Here is a 15,336-nt window from a genome sequence, read left to right on the forward strand (position 1 = left end):
TGACCTTGTGACCTACTTTCACATTTCTGAAGGTACAGGCTTCAAATTTGGACCACATGCATAATTTTGTGTTCCGAAATAAAATTTGACCTTGATTTTGACCTAGTGCCCTACTTTCACATTTCTCAAGCTACAGCCTTCAAATTTGAACCACATGCATAGTTTTGTGTACCAAAATGAACTTTGATCTTGAGATTGACCTTGTGACCTACTTTCACATTTCTGAAGGTACAGGCTTCAAATTTGGACCACTTGCGTAGTTTTGTGTTCCGAAATAAAATTTGACCTTGATTTTGACCTAGTGCCCTACTTTCACATTTCTCAAGCTACAGCCTTCAAATTTGAACCACATGCATAGTTTTGTGTACCAAAATGAACTTTGATCTTGAGATTGACCTTGTGACCTACTTTCACATTTCTGAAGCTACAGGCTTCAAATTTGGAACGCATGCATATTTTTGTGTTCTGAATTGAAATTTGACATTGATTTTTACCTATTACCTACTTTCACATTTCTCAAGCTGCAGCCTCCAAATTTGAAGCACATGTACAATTCTGTCTACCGAAATTGATTTTGACCTTGAAATTGATCTTGTGACCTACTTTCACATTTCTCAAGCCACAGCTTTCAAATTTGGACCACATACACATTGTTTTGTACCGAAATGAAAACTGACCTTGATTTTGACCTTGAGCTAGTCTTGAAATTTGGAACATTCAAAAATGGCTCAGTGGATGGCGCCAAGATCACACTGTAATCTCTTGTTAGGTTAAAGGTCAAGGTCGGATTAAACCAGAATGGTAGAACTTTCGTTTACAGTGAGCATATCATTTCTGTTCCTTGTGCAATTACTGAATGCATCAAGGGGGGCATTTCGTGTTTGACGAGCTGTTGTATCTTTTGGCTTTGTAAAATATTGTTATATTTAAGTAGTTTTTAGCTGTTCATGTTCAAAACATCATGCTGAATGTAGGTAGATGGTCAAGCATCAAGGGTGAATAGTTGGATTGTTATGCTACCCAAAGATACGCGTGCGTCTGTGTAAATTCTTGTCAGTGCTGTAACTCTGCCATCCATAAAGGGACTTTGAAATAGGTTGGCATAAATGTTTGCCTTAATGAGAAGACTTGTCATGTGCAAGACCAGACACCTAGCTCCAAAGTCAAGGTCACACTTAGAAGTCAAATGTTAACAGGGTCTTTTTTGTGTCCGGTTCATAACTCTGCTTAAATATTCCCCATATTGAAACGATGTGTCATGCACAAGATCCAGACCTCTAGCTCTAAGGTCAAGGTCACACTTAGAAGTCAAAGGTTAACATGGTCTGTTTCTTGTCTTGTCCATAACTCTGCCATTTATCAAGGGATTTGAAAATAATTTGACATAAATGTTAATGATATTGAGATGGTGTGTCACCTTTATGACCTGGTTCTCTCGGGTCAAGGTCAAGGTCACAAAATGATTCATACCTAAACTATTTTGGCATATTTTGCACAGACAGCTGTAGCATTCTTTGGCATGCTTCAGGGGCATTTGTCACTTATAATGACAGCTCTTTTTTACTCTCCAGATGTCACAATTTAGGCCCAGTCATTACAAAACTTGATCAGTATGTTTTTTCTTAATTATTCTTTATATGTAACGTATACAGGGACAGGAAAAGAGTGACAGCGTGTACCAGAAACTGCAGGAGAAGTCTGTAAAGATAACAGAACTAACAACAGTGATAGATAAACTGCAAACAGATATATCACAGCTTAACAGACAGCTAGAGGAAAATGATGCCAAGTTTACAGACACAGCTGATGAACTTAAAAAGGTAGCATTTAGCTATATACAAATGCAAGATTATTCCATTTATTTTTTAACTTTCTGTAAAAGTGAATATAAAAATTTCCAATATGAATGTCTAGGTTTTTACATAAAAGTAAAATAAGATTCCCTTGAACATAACGAACAAAACTAATAAAAAGAAAACTTGATTGTGTTAACTGAGAAACAGCCAATACTGAAGAATCCATTTTATTACGTTGATGTCAAAGGTCATCTTTATAGTTAACAGCAACTAAATTCTTACAAATAAAAAAAAAATAGGTTGTAATGTTGAGAGTATACAATGTTGAGTGATCAAAATAGATACTAAATTTCTATGCTAGCATCTATGATGGCCAACTTTATATTGTTTATTACAGCTACAGTGTACTGTAGAAGAGAAGGACAAACTAGTGACGGCTCTTGAGAAAGAGAAGATGGAAGCTAAAATAGAATTTCAAGGACAGTTACACAACAAGGAACTACAAATTAATCAAGTTACTGTCGATTTGGAAAAGGTTTGTAGTTTCCATGCATTTAGCTTATACTACTTTATTTTAGGTTGATTGTGTAGAAAGTCCTACAACTTATTTTAGTCACTCTTAACACCTAATTCCTGATTGAATCCATCGCCATGAGGTTAAGAGATGAGAAGCCAGTTTCCCTTTTAATGCTGAGCACCAAGTGATAGAGCTATCTAAGCAGTTTCCATATGATTAGATTAAAGTTAACATTGAAAAAAGACGAAAAAACTTTTGTAATTCCAATTTTGATAGACAGTAATGGGGTAATGATAGAATGTATCTGATTCTGATATGGATGTTGTTGTAAAATTGTACTCTTTATCATGTTATTTGTGATCAGCACATGTATGTTTGTTTATCATTACCTTTATGTAACTGCATAGATGTATAGTTAAACTACTTGTCAGAATTACATCTAACTTGGTCAGTAGCATCCTGGCTTGAACCTCTTTCAAATTTATCTGAATGATCAAGCTTGGCACCTTTAAAGGGATGTCAAAGATAAGGTTAGAAAACCTTTAAACAACTTCTTCTCATGAACTGCTTTATGGATCTTCATCAACTTTGGTCTGTAGCATTATTATAAGGTCCTCTGCCAAATTTGATCAGATGAAGGGGCCCATTTTAGGGGCCACTAGAGCTAAAAATAGAAATACCTTTAAATGACTGCTCACCTCATGAACTGCTTGATGGATTTTCATCAAGTATTTTCTGTAGCATCATTGTAAGGTCTTCTCCCAATTTTTAATGGGGTTGCTTGGTCACTTTTAGAGTCAGCTAGAGTCTAAAATAGAAAGACCTTGATTATATTCAGATGAGTTGCTTAGGCCCATTTGGGCCTCTTGTTTAATATATCTTTTACTTAAAAATATAGATTTGCTACATTCATATTCTATGAAATCATTTAAATCCCAGGGCATTAAACTTTGTGGTTTCAGCAGTTACAGCATTTTCATTGGGATATGAATTCTTGAATTTAAAATTAGAAATAACTGTAACTGGAGATTGTGTTTGTTCATTTGGATTAAATTTCATTGATTAATGCAACCATGAAATTCATGAAAATTTGACCCCAACATATATTAACCTTTAGCCTGCTGCCCGCAAGTGATTCTGCCTTTGCAGCCAGTGCAGACCAAGGTCAGGCTGCACATCTGTGCAAGCTGATCGTGGTCTGCACTGTTTGCTATTCAGTCAGTAAATTTTCAGTGAACACCCCATCGATTAATAATTGCTACTGCCCAAGTTGAATGATGGACCAGTTAATGATTCTGTAGTGTGCTACAAGATTGACTATATCTAGATTTGCGGACTTCAAAAGTCAACAAAATTTAAAGAAAAGCACAAATCCCTACAACTTAATGCAGTAACATATTAGGCTACAGTACATTTTTGTAGATGTCCAACTCTTCTTCTTTGAATGCTTTATCCTGTTTGAGAAAATTACCAACATTTTATAATGATTGGAGTAAATATTTCATGGTAAATTTCAGTGTCAGTCTCTGCAGGAGAAAGGTAAATCTGAGTTGGAAGACTTGAATAAACACCTGTCATCTATACAAGAACAATATGAGACACAGGTAAATCTTCCATCATTATATATTTCTCCAGCATACCTAAAATTAAAACTTTATCTAAATTTGTCATCCACCACCTTCATTTAGGAAGAGGGAGTATAATATTTTGCTCATTGTCTGTGGGTCGGTCTGTCCTTATGTCTGTTGGTCCATCAGTCAGTAGATCATTTGATTTCTGATCAGTAAAGTTCTTAAGAATGCTTGGCCCTACAATGGTCTAACTTCAATGGATAATTGCATGCTGTTGATAGATGAATATCATTGCTTTGGGGTCAGTTGGTCAAAGGTCAAGGTCAGATCAAGATAGCAGTGACCTTAAGACTGAAAATGATTTGAGCTCAGTAACTAAAGAATGCCTTGGCTTATGTTGTCAAACTTCATGCAATGATTGTACTCATCCATGCCACCCATGATGGCATATTGGAGGCAACTGTGTATGTAACTGAATGCTCTGACCTTGATCTTTTGACCAAACATTGGGGTCATTTACAGGCTACAGTCAGGCTATAATCAATCATTCTATAAAGTTTTTAAGGCCACATGCCCAAGTATTCTCCAGATACTGACCAGATACAATTTTCAGGCTAAATGTGACTATGTACTTGACCTTCAAGCTACTGAACCCTAAAACAATAGGGGTCATGTTATCCTATGAAGTTTGACAACTGTAGGCTACATTTATAGTAAATCATTTAGCAGAAACCGTTTCCATTCACAAGATCATTGTGACCGTCACCCTTGACCAACTGACCCCAAAAATATTTAAGGTTATCATCCCACCGCAGGAAATCACCATCAAGTTTGTAGGCAGTAGGCCAGCTGGTTTTTAACTTATTAACCCTTTGAAGCATTCAGACCACTGTGACATTCACAAACTGGACTCAAAAACAAAAGGGGTCATTTACTCACCAAATGAGTACAAACAACTCTTGTTTACATTTACGACCAGTTACCAAAATAGAAGGACTTTGGTCTCTTTGTGTTTTGAAGGGTAGGGCAAGATACAGGAATTACTGATTCTTTATGTGCAAGGTGTAAAGTACCCTACACAGTCCTATCACAAAGACCATGAAAATTTTCTTATCAGAAAATTGCAAACACATCTTGCCAAACCTTTGCATGGAGATATGTGCTGTTCACAGTTATATCATTGCATGGGGGTATTTGATATTCACAGATATATCTTTGTATAGGGGTATTACCTTTTCGGAGTTATATCATTGTATGTGGGTATTTGATATTCACAGATATATCTTTGTATAGATATATTTGCTGTTACGAGTTACATCATTGTACGAAGGTACTTGCTGTTCATAGTTACATCATTGTACGAAGGTACTTGCTGTTCATAGTTACATCATTGTAGGAAGGTACTTGCTGTTCACAGTTACATCATTGTACAAAGGTACTCGCTGTTCACAGTTACATCATTGTACGGAGGTACTCGCTGTTCACAGTTACATCATTGTACGAAGGTACTTGCTGTTCATAGTTACATCATTGTATGAAGGTACTTGGAGAGATTTTGTTGTAACATGGCACAAATGTTCACCACCATGAGGCACCCTTGTTTTTAGAATTATGTCCCTTTGTTTTACTATAAATAGATTATATTGTTACTTTTTTATTACTGGCCGTAGGGAAAAATCGAGACCATTTTTCTGTGGTACAACATGCATGTTACATCGAATTTTTAGGTGTATTTTGACCTATCTCTACTTGGTAAAGAGTTTTGTGTGTACATATAATAGATTTTTTTTTTAGGGTTAAGTTCCTGTTGTTTTTACTATAAATAACTTATATGATAACTTCTTTATAATTGGCAAAAAAAATCCATACGAAAACAACTGTAGGTTTTTATATATGCAAATTTTAATCCGAGTGTTTTGATATAACATATTGTATATAAGGTACATTATTTTATTACTCAAAATAAAAACCAATTATCTCATACAACACTCTTTATTCATCAAGAATATGCACTGATACTTACAACGATAGTTAAACATACGCATGATACATTTTGTAATAATTTGATTAAATTCAGTAGAAGTATATTGACAATATTGGGAGTTGATCGGCCGCTCATGACTCAACAAGGGTCTCACCGTGTAGAGTCGTTAAAAGCACAGCAAAATCCGTCGACCGAGAGGAGAACAGACGCACCAACCCAAGGCTTGCAAAAACAACGCAACTGGGCAATCCATCGAACTTCGAATTGTGAATCCAACCCAGCCCGGGTGTCACCGGGATGCAGTCAAATGCACAACCCTAGCCAATGTAAAGCGAGGCAATATAACACAACGGACCACAAGGCAAAGCAATGCAAGACACTTTGTACTTTGTAACAGGTATCACTCAAACAACGCAAAGTAACGCAAGACACTTTGTACTTTGTAACAGGTGTCACTCAAAGGCAAAGCAACACAAGACACTTTGCACTTTATAACAGGTATCACTCAAATGCAAACACACAACAATTTCAATTGAACGTCGAGCTACCATTCCACCCATTTCGGGTTTCACCGAGAATGAGCGAAACCGCAACACGAGTCAATGAAAGGCAAGGCAAGGCAAGGCAAGGCAAGGCAAAGTGACACCACTGAGAGCAACGCAACATACGCAACATACGCAACACACGCAACACTAGGAATTGCCAAGTACTAGGGCGAAACCTTTTACTATCCAGTTAACACAAACTGGTAAACATATGATACCCCAAAGTACGCAACTTGAATGCAAACATACAGACACCGTATCCGCTCACCTCACGGCCGACAGAATTTTGCTGCCAACATATTATGAGCGACAATATCCATCAAGCCAGTATTATAAATAAACACCTTTTACTTATAGTATTATGACAAGATGAAGAAAAACTAATATTAAGGTCTATCAAATGTCACAGTTAAAAAGCCAGAGTCTTACATAATAATTGTAACCACAAGTAATAGTAGAATTTTCTTAGTGATATCCAACTGTGATCACAAAGTTTTTAAGTTCACATGAAATAATATTTACGACAGTCAATACTTCCTATAATTATTTTCCTGTCCTTGAATTTCATGTCAATACGACACATTTAACTTAAAAAGTGAAACTTATTCTAATAATTTTATTACTTCACTATTGTCTTCTTGTACATTTAGTTTATATATTTTAATACTAGAAATACGTATATTAATATCAATCAACTATCCCATGCCTTTTTAAAGAAGTATAAAATCTTTCAAATTATACTGGAGAGTCTTATACAAATATAGTCACGCCCATGCTAAACCGTTTTCTTAAATAACAAAATTTATATACACTGCATCAAAATGTCACAGTTTTTTCTTCATAACACGGTATGAACATCTCACATTTGGAAGTCCTTGGTCACGTAACAAGATGACCTCTAGCCCCGTCATACATTTTGATGGCTGGATGTGTTATCTCCTGCAGTGTTATTGCTCTCCGGTATATCACCCTCATCAATTTACTTTGGCACGGTTTAAACCCTGCAATTGTAAGTAAAAGACGGCAGTACCTAACAACTCAGTCGTCAAGACCGGGTGGACAATAACAATTAACTTAAACTAGAACATCAACGTTAGCTATTGTTAAATAGATGGACTTTATGCAAATTTCCTTTACAACTTTGAACCAATTTCATAAAACATTCCACAGATGATGTAAGATCAACATAAATAGATCAGTAAAGTGTATATAAAAATACTGACAAAGTATTCTAGCAAGTTGTTAAAACTACAATACTAGCCCGAAATTAAAGATGCAAAACTCTATGTTTCGAAAGTTTCCTATAAATACAGGGTGTGGCGGGCGGGTAGTTTTGACGTTACCGACGGTGTAGCTAGCAAAATGTGGGAGAACTGCACGAGATTATTGGTATTTATATTATATCGACTGGGTACCAGTATCAATAGGAACCAGTTCAGATTAGCCAAGTGTAACAATATCGATGACACGTTTATCTTCGAAAACAGACGACAATTTAATAAACTAGCAGACGGTAATTAACGAGCAACAATTTAAGAAAAAATAAATTAAATTATTTTAATTCTAAAATAATTTCCACTATTTTATTACTCAAAATAAAAACCAATTATCTCATACAACACTCTTTATTCATCAAGAATATGCACTGATACTTACAACGATAGTAAAACATACGCATGATACATTTTGTAATAATTTAATTAAATTCAGTAAAAGTATATTGACAATATTGGGAGTTGATCGGCCGCTCATGACTCAACAAGGGTCTCACCGTGTAGAGTCGTTAAAAGCACAGCAAAATCCGTCGACCGAGAGGAGAACAGACGCACCAACCCAAGGCTTGCAAAAACAACCCAACTGGGCAATCCATCGAACTTCGAATTGTGAATCCAACCCAGCCCGGGTGTCACCGGGATGCAGTCAAATGCACAACCCTAGCCAATGTAAAGCGAGGCAATATAACACAACGGACCACAAGGCAAAGCAATGCAAGACACTTTGTACTTTGTAACAGGTATCACTCAAACAACGCAAAGTAACGCAAGACACTTTGTACTTTGTAACAGGTGTCACTCAAAGGCAAAGCAACACAAGACACTTTGCACTTTATAACAGGTATCACTCAAATGCAAACACACAACAATTTCAATTGAACGTCGAGCTACCATTCCACCCATTTCGGGTTTCACCGAGAATGAGCGAAACCGCAACACGAGTCAATGAAAGGCAAGGCAAGGCAAGGCAAGGCAAAGTGACACCACTGAGAGCAACGCAACATACGCAACACTAGGAATTGCCAAGTACTAGGGCGAAACCTTTTACTATCCAGTTAACACAAACTGGTAAACATATGATACCCCAAAGTACGCAACTTGAATGCAAACATACAGACACCGTATCCGCTCACCTCACGGCCGACAGAATTTTGCCTCCACAATAAATTTATAATTTATCCGCCAAAATTCTACGGCCTTTCAAACTCTTCTTTAAAAAATCGCATTTTTTATGTAATCACCAAAAAACTGTAGTCCTACTTTCTTATACTGTATTCCATCTGACCGAAACAAAATGTGGCATAGCATCAATATCGAGCCTAATTATAATGAATTTGCCACCTGAATAAACTAACTTGCGGTAGGCCATATATTACTAAATCTAATCTTACAACTTCCAAAGCTATGATTTTGATATAACTTGCATCAACAATTAGACAGTACAAGCTCCCCTTTTAAAGATTTGGCTGAAACGGCAGAAAAAAGAAAAAACTGACATTTTACTCCAGATTAACGAGTAGAAGTCCTGAGTTTACGATCATTTCTCTATTAATTGAGATAATTAATGCACATACAGAACACATTTTGTCTGCGCCTATAGAAAAATTTATGTGACCCGATTTCTACTCCTTAATTCTGAAATAACGGGTTTTGATAGATACATATTTCATTGTTTTGAAATTTTATATACGCATATTTGTTCTCAACTACGGACAAGTCTGAAACTTGAACAATTTGTATGTTAATCGTTTGCTCACATAAACAAACCAAAGTATGATACAATAAACAAAGTCAAACATATTTTCAACTCGTATTCCTCGTATATCGTGCACGGGAAACAGTCGCATTTGACCTTTATTAAAAACTTTGTCGATAGAGCCCGCTTGTCTCGGGTAGCACAATTATTTCGACAGCCGTCTAACAGTTCATTTATGACGAAACCCGTATGTAAATGAAAAACCCGTGCAGTTTGTGAAATAAATTTAAAGCCCTGCTCCCGTCCTACATTTTAACCTTGAATCGTAACTGAAAAAGCAAGAAAATCCCGACTATGAACAGTGATACCTGTCAAAATAGAGTCTATTTTATATATAATTCTATATGAAATACCATTAGTTTTGCGTGCAACAGTGTGGTACGTGCCTATTATAATCATGGTTGCATACACACAACAGAATTAATTGAATAGCAGCGGGGTAGGATTTTAAGCCTGTAATGTAAGTTAAATTCGTCTTTCACAAAACAACATACACTATAAGAAAATAATGTGATGGGTTGATATCGGTCATTGTTAAGGTAAACGGTAAGTGATTTTTTTTTTTTATAATGATTTAATAGCTGTATTGTATGTAACTGAGGTATAAGTGCTACTTTTATTTAAGATTGTAACATTATGTTCGAACTCTATGGATCTACATCAGGAGCTGCTTATCTGAATCTGAATAACTTAAACCAAAAATGTCATCGTGACGACCTGGTACATGTTCAGCGTATATAGGAAAGCAATAAAATCTGACAACTACATGATAGTTTGTACAAGATACTTATAACTGCCCTATTGAGGCAAAAGAGCTTTTAGATTTATTACTTATTATTCAGCAGTTGTTTAATAAGTCTGATCCCCAAACCACAACCGCCGCTAAGATTGGAAACAATTCCGTCAATGTTATGTTTGCTGTAAATCCAGGTCTGTATCATAAATCAAGTCATCAGTGACCAGTGACGGTGAAAATAAATACCAAAATCGGAATATTCACCCGGGTACTATCAATAGACAAAATTATAAATCTTAGTTTGTAACAGAAAAAACTGAAATCCAACTGATTTTTTTTTGTAAAAATCATAACATTGTTAAATATCCTAATTCTTGTATGATGATATAGTTTTGTCAGACCAAAAACGGCGAGTAAAGATTGACCGGTAAAAATTGTCATCGTGACGAACCGGTACAATCTTAGAAATGTGACAATTTATTAGTGTTCAGCTTTGATTTATGCAGATTCTAAAATCTAGCAAACTATTCAAATGTTATGTACCTGGTTAAGTTACAAATGAAAGCTACTTTAATTGATATGTCAACGTCCTCGTGTATCTGCTTCTATGCTACATAACGTAAACTATTTATAAATGGTTAAATTGAACCTGCTGCGCATGAATGACGTAAACTGAGATCCGAAGTGACCTAATTATTGAGCCCATTTATATTAACCGTTAATAAGATCGTTCATTGTTTGGTAAATGGTGAGTTCCTCTATATTCACCTGAAATATTTTTGTGAAATGAAACATTTTACTGAAATCTTGAAATTTAGCAGTGGGACCGGCTACTCGGTCAGTTTCAATATTATTTTAAATTTGCATATTGATTATTCTGAATTCAGTGAAACGTATTTAACTATAACTCTTAAAGTGAACATAGCAATTCAATTAAATTAGAAGACAGTTTGTGTAACAGATAAGATGTTCCAACTTTTATGTTTCCTAAACTGACAGAATCTGAGAAGTGATCCTTTATGAAAGGAAACTCGAACAAAAAGACGAAAACTTTTGATTACTTAAAGACTTTATATGCGCGTTGAAATTTGTACACTTTACATCGTAAGCAAATTTGCGAATAAACCACGTACGATTACAGAAATTACAGTCATAATACATATGCATAAAAACTGATGTTAACTGGTTTAACCAGCATGTAATGGCCCATAAATTACTGTTTGACTTATACCATGGAGCTGAAGTGCTTTGACGTAAAAGAAATTGATCGTCATAACTCGTGAATGAATAAGTTCTTCTAACGCAATGCGCGATCTCTGAAGTTATACATATAATGCAATATCTCATCAATTTTGTAAGAATACCTGGTATACTGAAATGTAAGTGATGAATTCATTAGTAGATTTCTCAAAAAAACTTAATATTTTACTGTACATTCAATGCGCTAATAACTATTCAGATTAACTACCAAACCCCTTTTGACTGTGCATTTCGGTTGTAATACCTAATTTATCTACTCGCCTTAACATTTAATTAAAGCTGACCCTGAATCGCTAAGTAAACATCTGTCGAGCGTAAAGTTTGTAAAGAAATGTCAAATACAGTTCAATTACTAGGTCATTCGTACCAGAAGTTTTCAAAACAAATATTTCTCTACATGCAAAATTCTTATAAATATCAAAATATGAAAATCGTAGCTAGGATACAAAAACTAAATCTAATTTTACAAACATGATGTTTACAAGAACGAACTGTTGTTAGACACCTGCTCCAGTTCTACCTTATAACCTTAAATTGACACTGAAAAAGCATGGAAATCATGACTATGAACAGAGACGCCTGTCAAAATAGCGACTATTAAATCAAATTATACATTTGTGCATACAAAACACCTTTGATTTTGCGAGCTAAGTGTAGTACATGTTGCCTTATGTCATCAAAAGTTATATACACAGTAAAATTTGAATAACCGTGGAACCGAGTTTACTGATATTGTATGCCAAAATAGAGTCAAAAGGATAGCCTGTAGACGCGTGCGTAGATATATATTTGCGTCGCCACACCCCATTCGTGAATATTATGAAAAAACCTAAGGCTCTATGTTTGAACAAGAAACAATCTACTAAATCTGTGATATTATGTTTTGACATACCGGCAGAAGATTGGTAACACCGTCAACAACATTCTCTTCTAAAGCATCTGCACCTAGCATCCCTCTTGCCATTGTCCTGAGGAGCATACTGCAGAACATTTCTGTTGCAAGGATTCCTCCGAAATATCAGTTCCCGCCTTTGACCACGAGGCATTGCAATGATAAATCAAAACATGTAAATAGTTTTGACGTTACCGACGGTGTAGCTAGCAAAATGTGAGAGAACTGCACGAGATTATTGGTATTTATATTATATCGACTGGGTACCAGTATCAATAGGAACCAGTTCAGATCAGCCAAGTGTAACAATATCGATGACACGTTTATCTTCGAAAACAGACGACAATTTAATAAACTAGCAGACGGTAATTAACGAGCAACAATTTAAGAAAAAATAAATTAAATTATTTTAATTCTAAAATAATTTCCAATATTATTTATAAATCATTGACAGATATCAGTTCATTATGTTATACTGCAGTAGAGAAAATTAAGTGCTTTCCAGTAGGGGACTTTGTATTGCATAGCAATACTTCATTCACTTGTTTATGTGGAGGTACATGCTGTTCACAGTTAATTATTTATGTGGAGGTACATGCTGTTCACAGTTAATTATTTATATGGAGGTACATGCTGTTCACAGTTAATTATTTATGTGGAGGTACATGCTGTTCACAGTTAATTATTTATATGGAGGTACATGCTGTTCAAAGTTAATTATTTATGTGGAGGTATTTGCTGTTCACAGTTAATTATTTGAGTGGAGGTATTTGCTGTTTACAGTTACATTATTGTCTGGAGATAACTTCTGTTCACAATTTTCTCTTTGGTTGGAGGTATTTGTTCTTCACAGTTATATCATTGTATGGAGGTATTTGCTCTTCAATGTTATATTGTATGGAGGTATTTATTCTTCACAGTGATATGATTGTGTAGAGGTATTTGTTCTTCACAGTGATATGATTGTATGGAGGTATTTGTTCTTCACAGTGATATGATTGTATGGAGGTATTTGTTCTTCACAGTTATATCATTGTATGGAGGTATTTGTTCTTCAATGTTATATTGTATGGAGGTTTTTATTCTTCACAGTGATATGATTGTGTAGAGGTATTTGTTCTTCACAGTCATTTGATTGTGTAGAGGTATTTGTTCTTCACAGTGATATGATTGTATGGAGGTATTTGCTGCTCTTAGTTATATCACTATGGAGGTATTTGCTCTTCAATGTTATATTGTATGGAGGTATTTATTCTTCACAGTGATATGATTGTGTAGAGGTATTTGTTCTTCACAGTGATATGATTGTATGGAGGTATTTGTTCTTCACAGTGATATGATTGTATGGAGGTATTTGTTCTTCACAGTGATATGATTGTATGGAGGTATTTGTTCTTCACAGTTATATCATTGTATGGAGGTATTTGTTCTTCAATGTTATATTGTATGGAGGTATTTATTCTTCACAGTGATATGATTGTGTAGAGGTATTTTTTCTTCACAGTCATTTGATTGTGTAGAGGTATTTGTTCTTCACAGTGATATGATTGTATGGAGGTATTTGCTGCTCTTAGTTATATCACTATGGAGGTATTTGATCTTCATAGATATATCATTAACAATTGGTTAGACCATATTGTGACCGCAGTGTCAAAATATTCCTAGCTTTATACATGTTGGGCTTAATCTTGAGTGGTTGTTGGTGTTTTTCCATGAATTGAAAGCAAGCAAAGACATGTATGATATCTTAGCCTTGTTTAACTCACTGTATATATATATATATATGACAGTGCAAGGAGAATGATGAAAGTAAGAGCCAGATCAGAGAGTTGTCTTCTAAACTAGAAGAGGAACGCAGGCAGATTAAACTGAGGTATAAACATTTTCTGTCAAATAATCTTACAAATTATGTATCTATAGCAAATTATCATAATATTTTTATTTACTATTTATTAGGGATGGCAACGAATAGCATATTTGGTATTCGAATATTTGGTCAACCTTCGGAACGAATATTTGGTCATTAACTGATCAACAAATCAACTAAAATCCTACGGGTTTATCATACCCTAATCAGCGACATGCGTTAATTCTACTTTCGTTTACACCGGAAGTAATTCAGACATTAGACATTGACGAAATAAAACTGATAAATCGTTCTCATCACTAGTATAAAATATTTGTTATTTGCCATCATATACATACTGGTACTGATGATAAACCCAAACAGAAAATGAGGTTTTTTACCTGTAACTTTTTTATTTCTGCAAATTGTAATCAATGGTCGGTATCATAATAAAGCTTAACCTTTGCTGAAAACTTTACATTATTCAAATTTATATTTAGTAAGCAAACTCACACGAAGTGAGGCCCTGAAAGGGGTATGTAAAATGAGGATTGTATGAGTGTTGACTGATGATAAATTCGAACACTTTGTCATTTACAAAATTTTTTTGGTATTATTTTATACCTCAAAATATATGACTGAAAACAAACGTGTAACACTTGTTTTTTATTCTATCAAATACTTGTCTTTTAGGGATTATACAATACCCAAATCTAATAACATTCATACAAGATTAAAAAATGGCATGTTATGGTCACTCAATAAATCTGACGGGGTGTCCCGCCAGATTGTTCGAAATTCCATCGACCGGAAGGAGACCGGACGGTTGCTTTAAACATATACACTATCAAAGTAGAAAATTAATGAGGTGGCATAATTTAGTTGTCTGACTGATGCATAATGCATTCAGCAATTTGAGCGATTCACTATACAGCTAAGCAACGCAATACCAGCTAAATACCGATGCGACACTTGGGTGCCAACAAGGCAAACTATAACGGACACAAAGGCTACGATTCCATCAAGCAAAGCTAGGTAGATATTGTCTCAGTACTAGGACAATACCTATGCAACAACATTATTCTGCAAACGTTAGACTGATTTCATTTCTTGTTTACAGCAATTATAAACAGCAATACTACGTTAGTAGCCATAAAAC

General features: G+C 35.1%; 1 protein-coding gene across 1 annotated transcript in view; it reads left to right on the forward strand.

Annotated features, from left to right (window-relative positions):
• LOC123530477 (early endosome antigen 1-like) overlaps nucleotides 1-15,336 on the forward strand; it is a 185,499-nt gene that overhangs the window by 31,943 nt on the left and 138,220 nt on the right. The window contains exons 16-19 of the mRNA XM_053520786.1: nucleotides 1,653-1,820; nucleotides 2,194-2,331; nucleotides 3,831-3,917; nucleotides 14,122-14,204. Of these exons, the coding sequence (XP_053376761.1) occupies nucleotides 1,653-1,820; nucleotides 2,194-2,331; nucleotides 3,831-3,917; nucleotides 14,122-14,204 (476 nt within the window). The remainder of the gene's footprint in view (nucleotides 1-1,652; nucleotides 1,821-2,193; nucleotides 2,332-3,830; nucleotides 3,918-14,121; nucleotides 14,205-15,336) is intronic.

Source organism: Mercenaria mercenaria, chromosome 13, assembly GCF_021730395.1.
Source record: "Mercenaria mercenaria strain notata chromosome 13, MADL_Memer_1, whole genome shotgun sequence".
Taxonomy (NCBI): domain Eukaryota; kingdom Metazoa; phylum Mollusca; class Bivalvia; order Venerida; family Veneridae; genus Mercenaria; species Mercenaria mercenaria.